Consider the following 15155-nt stretch of genomic DNA (forward strand, 5'->3'; position numbering starts at 1 on the left):
CTTCTTCCACTAAAAGAAAAACAACAGATTGAGAGAAATATTTTCCATATCTATGTTTCCTCACGTCATCTTCATTAGTCTGTTTACTTGAATTTGAGACTAGATGTCAAACATGTATTTGTGTATCCTACAAAGAAACGTGTGACATGTTGGCGCTGTCATCTCCCGATGACTGCAAATTAAGTGCTTCTTCACTTTTTATATGTAGATGAAGTGCAACAAACACACACATCAACACATTTGGTGACTGTGACACACTCTCATCCATACGTGAACAAACCGGTGTCAACGTTCCACAACGGTGAAGGGAAAGTGAGCGATTGCCTAATTTCTTCAGAGGAATACTAGCGGGAGAGGAAGCGAAAGGCGAGAAAGATGTCATCCCTCCTCTGCCGGCAACGAGATATAAATAGGAAGTAGGTTCTCTTAAAAGTGCAGATGAAACATGCTTTGTTTGCGCACGTTGCTGCTGTAATGCAGCTTTGAATTCTGCAGTGAGCACAAGAACTTCCTTTATGCTTCCCTCAACCCCAAAATAAAAAAGCCTCCTCTGAAAATTCTGACATATTATTTGACAGACAAGACATGTGGGAACCAAAGTGAAGATTCACGGGAAAGATGATTTTGTTTTGAAATTTGGGACATCTGGCCCCTCTCCATTTCGTCATCAAGAGATGGATAGATGGATAGATGGATGGATGGATGGATGGATGGATGGATGGATGGATGGATGGATGGATGGATGGATGGATGGATGGATGGATGGATGGATGGATGGATGGATGGATGGATAGATAGATAGATAGATAGATAGATAGATAGATAGATAGATAGATAGATAGATAGATAGATAGATAGATAGATAGATAGATAGATAGATGGATAGATGGATAGATGGATAGATGGATAGATGGATAGATGGATAGATAGATAGATAGATAGATAGATAGATAGATAGATAGATAGATAGATAGATAGATAGATAGATAGATAGATAGATAGATAGATAGATAGATAGATAGATAGATAGATAGATAGATAGATAGATAGATAGATAGATAGATACATAGATACATAGATAGATAGATAGATAGATAGATAGATAGATAGATAGATAGATAGATAGATAGATAGATAGATAGATAGATAGATAGATAGATAGATAGATAGATAGATAGATAGATAGATAGATAGATAGATAGATAGATTTCCTCATTGTGGCGTCGTTTCATGACATAATTTCGTAATTGTTCCAAATACGTCTCCTGACCGTGACAAATCATTTCCTCATTTGCTCAAAGTAGCTGCATGATTGACACTTGGCAAGGCAAAGTGTTATATTTGTATGTGGTGCTCTAAATAGAGGAAGCCCCCTTTGAAACAGTTGTGGGACGTAATGAGGTATTATATTCATGAGCAGAGCTTTATAAGCGTTTTCTTATCATCTTGTGTATGGTGAGCTAATCAACATCATCCAGTGTACACAGTCTTTGTTCTCTGCGTAATGCATTCTGATGGGTTCAAAGGCCCAGGAAACATGGAATGAGAACGTGAGACGAGTGAGGGAATGTGTGTGCGCGTATATGTGTGTGTTTGTGTCTTTGAGCGACTTCATGTGTCAGGAGACCAATTACATCTCCAAGTTGCTCTTCAAATGAGGCACAGCGAATCACTGCCCTTGCCTGATTTAGCTTCCGCGAGAATGAAAACAAACCTCGGCGGTGTGCATGCAAGCGCAGCGCACATACGTCTACAAAACAGCAGGTTTTTTTTGCGTAAAAAGTCCAGGCCTTATTTTGGCGAACTGTGTGTGCTGTTATATAAACTGTTGTTGTTTTTTTTCCCTGCAATGGCAGCTGTTTTGCTTAACGGGTGAGGATGTAACAAAAATATTGATTTGGGATAAACAAATAGCTGCCAACTCACTGACTGGACAGAACTTGCAGGTAAACAGAATAAAAATACCAATATTGATTGGCGAAAACAAATAGCCACCAACTGACTGACGTCGGTACGTTTAAACAACATGACATGAATCCTAAAGTGGAGGGAAAACTAATGCAACAATCATGTGCTATAATACAGGGCAAATAAGTTGTGCAGAACTTTTAAAATGTCATCTTGAATGTCCAGCAAGACCTATCAGCGGAGCTTAGGAGACTTAACTTTAGTGACCTTTTTTTTTTTTTTTTTGCATTTTGGTGATGACCTTAGAGAAAGCTAGCTACCTGTGATCCCAACCAAAATTGAAGCAGAAAGTGAACACATTCAACACATCTCTATCCTGGCCAATCAGAACCACAGCGAGCAATAATCTCTAAATCAACAAAAAAAATTGTAGTTATCCGCAAACTACGGCCTCCGGGCCGTATATGGCGTCATATTTGGCCCCGCCCCCTGAACAGTTCCTGAGAACTTTCAGTCCCTAATGCGAACGAATCTTTGAGTGAGGCGGCACATTTGAATTTATACTAACATGATTATTTTTGGAGAGGGGTAATGAGGGAAAACCACTACAAGCATCACAACTAGACTCTAGAGCTGAGCTCAGAACTGTGAGGTACTAAAAACATAACCTGTACAGTAACATTTTACAACTCCAATACAATAAATATTCCTTTAGGCGAAAAGTCTCCCAATTCCAAATGAATCTGAGGCCAAGCAAAACTCGTAAAACTGATTAATTCAACCTTTTACGGTTCCACTATATTTAGATTCGCCAACTAATCTTCATCGAGTCAGTTTCCATGCAGTTCACAGGAACTTGACTTTAAGTAATCTTTAAGAAGCTTTCTTAACATACAACTGGATAAATATACATGCTTTCCATAATCCAACATTACATGCAGCCATTAATCCTTGGTTGTGTGTTTATCTTCTCTGCCTCCTCTGCTAAGGGACTCAGGTCGAGGCTCCCGCTTGCAGGTAAACCCCGTTCCCACAGCCCGGCCATGGCCATTAATCCCGCATTCAGATACAGATTAGGAATGTCGAAGAAACTGAAAACAGTGACGGAGGAGCTGGCAGATTTTTTTCTATTATTTTCCATTTTGTTTGGACCTGGTTATATTCTGCCCGTATAAAATACGAAGAGTCAATTCAAAGCCTTCTGGAAGCAGGTAATAACTCAGGGGGTGATAACGCAACTTGAAGTGTTGCCAAAAACAGTATTTAAATAAGTCTGTGGTCAAAAAAGTGGTCTTCGAGGTAAATGGGAAAAATATTTACGTTATTTTAACTTTGTGAAGCAATTTGCGTTAGCATGTATATGGCATGTTCATTAATAAATAAATAAATAAATATGGCATGTTAAATAATAAATAAATAGACAACGAATAAATAAATAAATAAATAAATAAATAAATAAATAAATAAATAAATAAATAAATAAATAAATAAATAAATAAATAAATAAATAAATAAATAAATAAATAAATAAATAAATAAATTTTGCATCTTTTGTTAACAGCCATGATACGTATTCTCGCCTGAAGTAAAATGGAATCGTCTTGCAGCTTGGCTCTGATTTACCCATGCTAGTTTCGTTCCTGTGAAGCTAAAAATTGCTCCACACTCTTGTCTGCCATCATTTCTGGGCTCCACCTCTTGTGCTATCCAGGATAGCTTTCCCCATATCTGTTTGTGAATCTGGGACGAGAGCCCGGGTTTTCATGGCCATGGCAGGAACAGCACAAAAGAAAAAGAGCGGCACATTGTTTATTTGTCCTGCCAGTACTTTTTTCTGCTCTATGCTGTAAGGTAGGAGAGCATCCACCTGCTCCCGTGGCGGCACTTGCGTCGGCTGCAAAATGTTGCTTTGGAAAACAAGATGGAGGAAAACCCCCTTTTCTGCATCCCCGTGGTGTGATTGTGAAGACGCAGAGCGCATAGCAAATGAAAGGAATCCGATGATTTGTTATCTACGGATTGGGCAGGACAATGGCCCGCTTGTTGTGGTACATACTGAGCTTTATGAAATAAAACCACAGGAATCTCCCGTTTGGAAATGAGTCTGCAAGTTTGAAGGTTGGAATACACCGAAATCCAATATGTGGATTTTGAGAAATAAAACATGATCTTTTGCCATCTGTACAAATTGGTTTGGAAAAATGCACTTACTCTTTTACAATTTCAATTCTGATCCGAGAAATGTTCCAAAACCTCCGCGCCCAGTGTCATTCAAACACCAATCCGCTAATTCTTTGCTGCCGCACTGGAATTGGACATCATTAGACGGTGCAGGTGTGCCTAAAGAAGTAACCAGTGAGTGTATCATAAAAGAGCACTTGAAAGCAACGCTCCAAATCTGCATACGAAAAGCAAAAACAAAGCCGAGGACCAGCTGACTCTAGAGACCCTGAGGCTCTCTGACCTATTTCTGCCCTGGAGTTGCTGCTTCATCACAAGCAGGCACTTCCCACAAACTGCACCTGGATGATGCATGACTATGTGTGTAATCACGTAGTTGTACGTAAAAAAATAAATAAAAAAAATACATCGTGCATGTTCCCACCCTCCCTTCTTGTTGTCTACTCAATCCATTCTCCTCTCATCCATCTGCACATTCTCACTCATGTCCGTCCGGCCCCGAGTGTTGCCGCATGTGCGTTCACAGAGGGCCGTGCACACATGCGTACCCTCGCACAAACCCACACGCACACCCACACAGATCCTGTTACACTAAATGTGTTCACAGCCAAGCTCAACCTGATTCAAAGAGCCAATGAGCAAAGTCTAATGATTGATGATGAGGCCGCAATATTCGCATCCGCAGCAGAAATGGCCCAAACAGGTTATCTGGGACCTGCAGGCACTGAGCTGCTTTTTACGTAGTGGAGAAGAAGTGCTCGAGACCATTAGACCAACCCCCCCCCACCCAGCCCTCACCCCAACCCTACACCCACGTCGGCCAGAGCTAAATATTCCGAATTTCCCAGGAGTGCCCAAAAAAAAACTCTTGTGCGCCGCCTCCTTCTCTTGTGTACTTTCTGACTACTTTGTGCTGAGGAGGCAAGCAGGTAAGCAGACACATCAGCATCAGAGGGCCAAAGGTGTTGTTAGTTTGATGAGCAGTAAAGCTGTCTACAGTTGCCATGAGGAGCATTGTGCCTCTCAGCATTCTCCTTCATGCTTGACACGAGTGTGAACCGGGATGTCACATCGTCCAAGTCTGATTGGAGCCAAAGAACGTGTTGTACATTTCACACAAAGCTCAAAGCCGGAAGACCGTGTTTGATGATGCACACACGAAAAGTGTTGCTTTTCTAAACGATGCAGTTGGAGTCTTTCCTACTGACGTAAGCCCGAGAGGAGTATTCTACCAAGAGAGGATGATGTAATGGTTTGTGAAGGTACAAGTCAGACTCTTTATTTTCGCTCCTTCCTCCTCCTCCCTACTTTTCTCCCTTGTTGCTGGTTCACGCTCACTTCCTCCTTTGTCATCTCAGCTTCTGTTTTTGTCTTTGGCAGGCTTCAAATCCTCTGGGAGCATTGCAATGAAACTCAACAGCGCCTCTACACGGCCAAAAAGGGGAATTACACTACAGGAATTTGAGAGAACACTGGTCATTTTTCAGTTCAAGAACATTTCATAACGTGTGTACCTAACAAGTGTCACTTCCTAATAACTGAAGGGATAAAAAGTGATAAAATACCAAAACTTTCATTGTATATGTCATATTTGATGAACTATATCTTTGAATTTCCACCAATCGTGAAGACAAAATTGAAACACGGAAGAATGTGAGGATGCTAACCACACGCGCACCACACTTTAATTAATTGATATTTTGTTGATAAAAATATGGCGGTTGAATATCTGAGTGGATTACAATGTTGTTAAGAACTAAATAAGGTCAAGTTGTTTTGTCCAATTGTGTACGGCCTCCCCGTATGCAATCCCTACAATGCGGTTGGTGTGATGGATTGTGTCCTCTGGGATAGCCTGCTGAAATTGGATCAGGGTATCAGTCAGGTTCTGGACAGACCAAGTGGCCTGCTAGAAGTCAATCTACAGTCTAAAGCTCCTTGAGGAGGAGCATACACAACTCACAAGTCCAAATGTTATTAGACTTTTGGGCGAAATGTCAGGATGAATTTAAAGTGAATTCTAACCTTTACAGATTCATCAATTTGATCTTCCATCATTCAACTGTTCAGTGTTTCAATATACCGTAAATTTCGGACTATAAACCGCTACATCTTTCTCAAATTTTGAACGCTGTGGCTTATAGTCCAGTGCGCCTTATAGCCCGAAATTTACGGTACTTGCTATTTTCTAACCAGGAATAACCGATTTTTTTCATATCCAAGGATATCCACCTCTATGCCTGAGGTGGTGGTTTTCTTGTATTTTTTTTTTTTTGTCAAGATACTTTTGAGTCAATTCTCATGTCCAAACAACGCAGACGCACAAAACATTTATTAGGCGTTCCCCATCAAGAATTCCAAACTAGTGCTCCTCCCCATCTTTTCCTCGCATGTTCTCGATTTTCAACAAAGTACGATGCGACTCTTTTGACAAACATCAGCGACGCAAAGACGCTTGTCATCCTTTGATGACCCTAATCGACACTTTTGGCGTGTCCTGTAACCAAGGAACATAGCACAAACATAAATGCCCACTCTCAAATTCAAAATGCACGGCTGATCATATATAAATAACCACATACCATCAGCATACATGCATACGCAATACATCCATGTTCAAATTGCTGTGCGGGAGCCCGCAACATGAATATCCAATTACCAGTCACATCAAATGCACGGAGAATGAAATATTGATAGCGCTGAAAGGTTTATGTAATCTGCCACAGTGCCTTTATATAATTGTTCCATTTACAAGGAAAGGCACAGAGGTATTGTTTCATCTCTTTATTTACATCACATACGAAAAAAAAAAGGATCTCTTTTGTATGTTGCCAAAAAGGTGTGAACACATGAGTGTGTCTATCAACCAAATTGTGCTCCCCTGTCTTTTTGTTTCTCCCGAGTCATTTTCTAGCTTTGCACAGTTTAATTCCGCAGTTCGTCGTTCAATGAGCTGATTTAAATTCCCATTCTTACAGCGCCGCTTTGAGTTGCTGATCAGAGAGCTTTTGCAGAAGCATAATCATAGCCAGAAATTTGAATTTGTTCTAATTAATTGTAAATTGCAGAGGCTTGCGGTGAGTGAATGATGCACACAAGTTGGCCAACGAGTTCATGTTTTTATGAGCGAGAGAAAACGAGGGGAGGATTGAATAATTCGACCTATCTTCCACGTCTTATCAATATGCCACTTTTCCTTTGAAAAGGCTTTTCCTCACTAAGACCGAATAAATTACAAGTCTAAATAGGAATAATAATGAGAGCATACATTATTTCTCTTGCTTGGCACTGGTGGTGGTTGTTGTTGTTTGTGTCAACGGGAAGTCTCAAATATCTATGTATGCAAAAAAAGGGGGGGGAGGGTTGGTTAACTTCACAAGTTTTAAATATGACCCACAAAGATGGCCCAGATATTTTGGGAACAATCTATTTAAACATTCCTGAAACTACTGACACAAAGATGGAAAGCAAAGTACAAAAAGATAAATCCATTATTCTTGTATTGTCTAATTGTAAAGATTGTTGTGTTATTAAGTGCAGCCTTTTTTTTTACTGTAAAAGAAAAAAACTTTTTGTGTTAGAGGTTTACATTATCCTTGTAATAAAGCTCTGACGTCACTCAAAGCTAATGGTGATAAGATCATGACAGGAATTGCTGATCCCAATGACCAAGATGAGGTAATGTGTCAACGCCACTACCAATTTAAAGGGGACAGCCCCCTCTGGTGGTGCGTCATTCATAATGACCTCAACCCAAATCCGTTTGGGCTGAGTGGCTTCCATCATTTAAAGCAGGAGTTTGCAACTGGTTTTGTTCAAGAGACCAGCATTACATCCAAGAAGCAACTCGAGGACCACTGCTTTGGTGGAATATTATTTTATTTTGCACTGAAGGTGGATACACCTATACTGGCTAATTATTTGCATTTGTATGTCTATTTTGGGAATATCAGATATTATTTACATAATTTGGATTGGGTAAATGATTCGCAAAATTAGCTGGAAAATAAATCAATGCCAAATAAAAAAGTCCATCCATCTATTTTCTAGACCGCTTGTCCCAACGGGGGTCAATTTTATTTTTAAAATCTTACAATTTTCCATTTCCAATTTTGCAGACCACCTGCAATACCGCCACGGACCTTTGGAGAGACGCGGACAACCGGTCGATAATCCCCGATTTAAACCTCAGCTAAATTCCGATCAGTCGTGTCCCCTCGAGGAAAGTCCTTGTTCCATTGTTCTAAAAAATCCGAGTGCCCTTTCTTGTGATCCACACCCAGCGGTTTCTCTACAGAGACCGAGTTAAATATATACAGTATGGTTAAAACGTGCGAAGACGAGGTGGACTCGACGCTGTGAGTGTGTGTAGGCCTACTCCTGAGGGCACGTGCTTTCAGATCAGCAGGTCATCAGGACAAGCTGCTTTGGGGTTTACTCCACATACTGTATTCCCATTTACCCCAACCTGCATGGAATGTTCCCTGTCAAGGCTTCTATCATTTTTACAATTCAGCGCTATTGTAGGTTTTGAAGTTTGTAGTGTCTCATGCTGAGTGTTGGTCACGCACCTCAATCGTGCACTCCCCTCATCATCATCTGAAATTCCAACAGTAACATGTGAAAGACAGTCAGCAACTATATGGCCTTCCTGTTACTCCAGCTGCTGCTTCTCAAATTTACTCAAATGGACTTTTACTTTTCCATCATCGCCATTTAATTGGTAATAAAATTACCCTTAAAGAAAATCAAATGGTGGACAACCACAACATCATCAGTAGCAATATATGGCAATAACATCGTAACAAAAGTAATTCTGCGATTGCCTCAGATTTTACGCATTCTTGAACCTATACATGACCGTTGGTGCATATTGAGATATGGCGCTTAAGTGTGTGAAATATGTGTACGCGCACAATAAGCTTCATTGAGCTAATCCTGTGCTTCAACCCAGTCACAAGCTTTGTATGTTGTGCTACTGCCTGGTAGCACAAAGCACAATGTGGAACTCATGTGACTGTATTAACCTTCACCATCTAATTCCCAGCAGTCACGAATAAAAGAGAGCCAGAAGGATCAGTGCTTATCAAACATATTTGAAGGAGGAATTAAAGACTGAGCAGATAAGAACAAATAATCCAGATATGTTTCTTTCATTAAAACATTACAATCACAAAGGATAAGAAATCAGCGAGCCGTGAGAAGAATTGAGCAAATAAAAGATGGTTGCATGTTTTATCACACTGGTCTTTTGACATGAGAATCAATGGAGCCTTTGGTTAGCAGTTATTAATTCTATAAAAAAAAAAATCCCATCAGTTCTTAAAACGCATCACAGGGTAATGATGTCTTTAGCCAAAGGACAAAGTGTCTCATAGTGGACAAAACCTTTACAATTCCAGGAAATTATCAATGTTAGGCTATAGTTCCATTGATTTCAGTGTTTTCCATGTTAAGGTTTTCTATGGGAAAAAAAAGAACTTTCAAATCCTGCAAAATGTGATGCGAAGGCAGAGGATGAAACGTGGCTATGGGTCGATGACTACGAGTTAGCAATGATATCTGAGTTTCATGGTGCTAAGTAACACGCAATATAAAATCAATAACACAACAAACAAAAGTACATCATTGAATTTCTGTTTTACAGTTGTTTTTTTTTCATTTTGGTCTTAAATACGAGAGGTTTCTAGAATCCATTCATCCATGTGAACGTAACGTTTTGTAATAGTTTCAGATGTTTCTGCCGAGGAAAATTCAAACATTTCTGTCAGCGCGTCTGTCGTATTCACTACGGGACTCTCCTTGATGCTAACCTGGATGTGAATGTAAATAATCTGCTTGTCTAAAACCAATCTGGGGCTTTTTGATGCCTCTGGCAATACAAACAGTGGACGCCGGATTTCCAAACAGACACTGAAATAGCTTTGACTGCCTTCTATTTATTCCCATGGTAACATTAGCAAAATAAACAAGTTCCTGCTTGACATCCATGCAATGTGGGCCTACTCTGCATTATATAACAGTGTTGATCAGCATTCTCCCAAACTCAGCGGTCGAATGTGATGGAAACAGATAATAAAACAAAAAAGCCAACGTAAAATATTTTTTTTCTTAATTTTATTCACAGATAGATAATTTGCTTTTTAATGCTATTCCTGCAAACTTTGACTAGTTCTCCATCATCGCTCATAGACAAACTCACAGCCCACTTATAATTGCCAGAGCAGAGTTCACTCTGTGTGCGACATACCGCCAGGGCCTCAGCACAGCCCGTGTCAGGGTCCCGAATGCATTTAACAATGAGGTGAGACTTTACCAAGCCCAAACCCGCCCAAGCTCATCTCTCAATAAGACACCTGTCGGTTGGAAAGCACTTCAAGAGGGCAATATTTAACATGGCGCTGCTCGTTTTTTCACCCACCCTCATTTCAGCATCACTTGCTAACATCGCCCTCCCTGCCCGGGCCGAATTTACTGTCCGAGCGTCAAGAGCCTACACAGTAGATGTCTCTTGACAGGAACCATAAGGAAGAACTTTGAGAAGGGTTTTATGACAACACACTTGGATTTGTAGTTTCCAATATTTTTTTTTCCTGGAAACCATGGAGTACTTCTTCTTAAAAGGATTCTTGGTGCTTTTGTTAACAAAACACTGCACATCTGACGGTAGGTTGGTATGATGCAGCATTCCAGCTGCTTCACAAGTCTTGAAGACTTGAAGTCTTTCTTCTTTATGCATTAGTAGTGTAGTGGTATAAAAATTGCAGCAATCCATGATGCAAATACAGATTTGCTTTGTGAGATTCTCGCAGCCATTGGAGATGTTCACTGTCCACATTCGGATATTCACTCACACTTACAACCCTATGTCCGCCACTCTAAATACTACAATCATATTTTCAATGTCTGTAGGCCTTCCTACTTCAAACCATTCTTCCACGGTCACTCTTGAAGCTACACAAACTTCACTTCCAGCTGAAGTTGTCGCCCCACCAAGCCTGGAAGAGGTGCAACAAGCAGTACAGGAGGCTTCTGAGAAGGTGGAGGATGGTGCAGCTGAGGAGGTCCTGATGGAGCTTCTGGAGAGGGTAGTGGAAGCAGCTCTGGGGCAAGTAGAAGGGAAACGGGATGAGCAGGAAGAGGAGGTTGAAGACGAGACGGGAGTAGAGGTATCCGAGCAGATGGTGGAAGGGATGGATGATGCTGGAGAAGGTGAGCAGAAGACCAAAGAAGGAGAAGAGGAAGGAACAGTTGCTGATAATATGGAAGCCACCACAGTTGGTGTAGACGCTGTTGGAACTGAGGCAGTTCTAGATGAATTTGTAGATGCCAAAATTACTCAGGAAGTTGTTGAGGAAACCGTGGCTCCCTTAGAGGAATTAGACAAGAAGGATGTAATGTTAAATGGCAGAGTTGAATCACAAACAACTCAGATGGTTCAAGAGGTTGACTTTGGTGGGGAGCCAGTGCAGGAGATTGCCCCAGACTCTGACCAAAGTCTTGTGGCTGATCATATAGGGACAGTAGGGGCGATGGAGGAAGTTGCTCCAGCAGAAGGTGAGCTACTCGGATCGCCATCTGATACTGCTAACATCGAGCCAACACATCCTGTGCTAGAAGATCCAATATTTATCATCGAAAACTACACGGTGAAGGACCCACAAAGTCATGTAGAGGAAGAGATGGAAGCTATTGAGATTGAAGATGAGGAATTGGATTCAAACAGAGAAGAAAGTCACCAGGGTATCATCAAGCAAGAATATGAAGTGTTGGTCAACGGTGAGGATGAGCAACAAGCTGGAGTCAATGTTACATTACAGACTTCAAATGATCTCATAGGAGACCCAGGTAAGACCCAGAGTCCTGATTCAGACATTTTTAGGTATATTTATGTAAACTCACAATCCACCCAAATAATCTTCTGACCATTGTAATTGTAGTGGCCCATTTCCGTAAATGCCTTTACTGTAACCTACTTCAACAGCAATACAATTTAGCTTTTTTCTTGAAATGTCTACTAAGAATATCTTGAGAAGGTATCAGCTTGTGAGATGTCGGTAAGAATCAAGATGCAAATGCTGAGTCAACTTCTCGAGGCCCCCAAAGCAGAGTCGACTAAGCCTTAAATGAAACACCACTACATTATTCTACATTCCATAGGTCCACTCGATAAACTTTAAACCTTGGCCTCCGGGCTTCATTTTCATTTCTGTGTCACATACCAACCCCCCATTCTAGAAGCAACAGTGATCTTTCCCCCGGAGCCTGAGGATGATGCGTCCATCGGGCAGAGGCCCAAAAACCAGCTTGCTCCCGCCCCGAGCACAATCTTCAGTGAGGTTGCAGAGAGTGTCTTCACTGACCACGGCAATGAGATCCTCTACCCGACTGATGACCTTTTGACCCGACCAACGCTATCCTATTTTGGCAAGGATGTGCTGGCGATGCCCCCTCACCCAAGAGGACAGCTAGTTGAAGATACCGCTGGGAATCCAGGTGAGGAAATGATGGTGTTGTTTTCCAACGCTTTTGTTTGTGTCTTTCGAGATAAAGATAAATGAAGTCAGTTTAACCGTAGATACGTTTTGAGACTAACTTTTTTTGTCTGTTATTTTTTTGGGGAAGTAATGATTGCATTATAGCCTGGTTAGACCCAACTAAATAATGAAAACGGAAAGGAAAATTCCATTATTACTGACATAGACGATATTGACCAAGTGTTTTCTTCTCCACTGTCTTTGTATGAATGTGTTAAGAAACAAAGGAAATGGGTCTGGAAGCGTGGAAGACCGGCACAACAATTATTGCAGTGTTCTTGGTTTTAGAGACGATTGTCATTATCGTCTATATCTTTAAATGTCGTAACAAAAACAGGTAACATTTTATGCCCTTTTTTTCTTATATTCAAGTTGATTTATTTTCACAATCACCATATACCGTATTTTCCGCACTATAAGGCGCACCTAAAAACCTCCAATTTTCTCTAAAGTGCACCTTATAATCCGGTGCGCCTTATATACGGACCAACATGGATTCGTGGATGAGGACTAATTTATTAAAGTAATCTTTACGTGTTTATTTTGTGTGTTGTGTGATATTAACGTTTGAGCAACGTTGTCATTGATATATTGTTGTTTTCACATTTTCGAGTGTTACTATATCGTGATTGCATTAACGTTTGAGCAACGTTGAGTTATTTATTCTATGCGCTTTATAATCCGGTGCGCTTTGTATATGGACAAAGTTTTAAAATGGGCCATTCATTGAAGGTGCCCCTTATAATCCGGAAAATACGGTACATAACCCTAACCATACAATATACACATTCATACTGGAATTTACCACATCAAAGTTGACAAAAGATTACAAATGTCATCAATCTAGTGAACAATATTCTGTGAATGTACTTGTATGTATGCAGGAGGCCCGCTAGGCAACACTCATGTGAGGAAGGGTGTGTCGAAGCAGAAGTGACCACCGGGGCTGAAAGTAGTGACGACACGCTCCACGCAGGAAATGGGGACACTCAACAGTACGTTAGTATGTGTACAAGTATCATCCATCCAAGCACCAGTTTTCTGAATTGACACCTTTCAACACAGCCCAATGAATAAAATCCCATAGACAGATTATTTTTATTTTGTTTGTTCCTGACCCTCATGCACCGCTCATGTCCCGATGACGTTGTCAAAACAGGAGTGGACTCAGCTGTCCAATTATGGACCTCTCAGCTGATTCCCTCGGAGCTGCTTTGGAAGGTCATACACACCAAAGGCTACTGGGGTGTGCCACACATGTGATGCCTTGATGGGCTTGCATGAATGGGTCAAAGAAAGCTTGGGGAGTGAGTGCTGGAGAGGAAAAGAAAAACTTGGGAAGAATGCGCACACTCCACTTAGCCGTTCCAGCAGCCAACTCAATCCCTGTTAAACTCTGAGGGGGATTTATTGAATGAACATTCATGAAACCTCTTGATTGACAATGACAGTTTTACTCTGAGCTATTCAATTTTGGTTTTGGTTTTTTTAAGTTTGTTTATACTGGGTTTTTTTTCTCTCACTGCCAGACACCAAACAAAACCACCAAACACCAAAGAGCACAAAGGAGAGCATGTGATTAGCATGTCAAACCTCCCGGATGGCCCCACAGTGGAATCGGCCAATGCTGGACCAGGACCAGATTCGTCACAAGAACTCAGGACTTCCATGCTCTAGGGTGGTCTGATTGTTGATTGTTGATATTAAAGTAAGAGTCCCTCTTTGCCTTTGTTCAAAGCTATCCAAGACGCCTCAAGAAATATTTTTAATTGACCGACTGGTTGAATCCGACAGAAGAATTTTGTATGTAGCGTGTTTGAACGAATGCATTTGGGGGGGGGCATGTATGGGGGTGAACACATTTTACACACGTTAGGAAGTACTCAAACTCAAGATGACGTCTAATTCACTGCATTTTTGTTTCATTAGCATTTCTGTTCAAGTCCTGTATAATATAACTAAAACTCTGTAAATGTTGCACAAAAAAAATAAAAAAAAATAAAGGGCAATGTTTCTTGTTTCTCCGGTCCAATAGTCCACTAATTGTTTGAAAAAATACCACATCACGATAAGGGTATCATTATTTATGTGGCGTATAAATGTTTTACCACACTGGCCACCTTTATGTAAACTTTTTCTCTCTTGTTAGTCACTAAAAGTACAGCAGTGTGCATGCTTGATGTCCTTTTCCTGTGATGGCGCATATGCGGAGGACCGATTTAGTCAATATTTATGCAAAGAAAAAATGCAAATCCATGACACTTTTCCAGTCATAAATGTCAGCGGAGCAAAGTTAATGGAGGAGCAGATGTTTAAAGTGTCAAGGTAGCTCTGGCTTGATGAAAAGTGAACCGACATTAATTGCGGAAAAACAGGAAGTCATTTATAGACTGTACTGCTTCATAAATAATTGATAATGTTGTCATGATCTTATATATATGTATCTACAGCAGGGGTCATCAATGTAGTGCCTGTTCTAAAAATAGCTCATAGGTGCGGTTTAATGATCGGTTCAAAATCCTATTCCAC

General features: G+C 40.7%; 1 protein-coding gene across 1 annotated transcript; it reads left to right on the top strand.

Moving 5' to 3' along the window:
- Nucleotides 1–10691: 10691 nt before the first annotated feature.
- si:dkeyp-118a3.2 (uncharacterized) lies at nt 10692–14599 on the top strand. Its single transcript, XM_061273790.1, has 6 exons — nt 10692–10755; nt 11002–11937; nt 12328–12585; nt 12846–12963; nt 13511–13621; nt 14156–14599. The coding sequence occupies exons 1-6, from the start codon at nt 10692–10694 to the stop codon at nt 14301–14303; spliced, it is 1635 nt and encodes a 544-aa protein (XP_061129774.1). The 3' UTR covers nt 14304–14599.
- Nucleotides 14600–15155: the final 556 nt, after the last annotated feature.

This window comes from Syngnathus typhle, linkage group LG3 (genome assembly GCF_033458585.1).
Source record: "Syngnathus typhle isolate RoL2023-S1 ecotype Sweden linkage group LG3, RoL_Styp_1.0, whole genome shotgun sequence".
NCBI lineage: Eukaryota > Metazoa > Chordata > Actinopteri > Syngnathiformes > Syngnathidae > Syngnathus > Syngnathus typhle.

Bases quoted from the DNA above. Each gene is read 5' to 3' on its own strand.
- si:dkeyp-118a3.2 (XM_061273790.1), top strand. From the start codon at position 10,692: ATGGAGTACTTCTTCTTAAAAGGATTCTTGGTGCTTTTGTTAACAAAA. The intron at 10,756-11,001 runs GTAGGTTGGTAT...CAATGTCTGTAG, and splicing joins AAAACACTGCACATCTGACG to GCCTTCCTACTTCAAACCAT. The intron at 12,964-13,510 runs GTAACATTTTAT...GTATGTATGCAG, and splicing joins AAATGTCGTAACAAAAACAG to GAGGCCCGCTAGGCAACACT.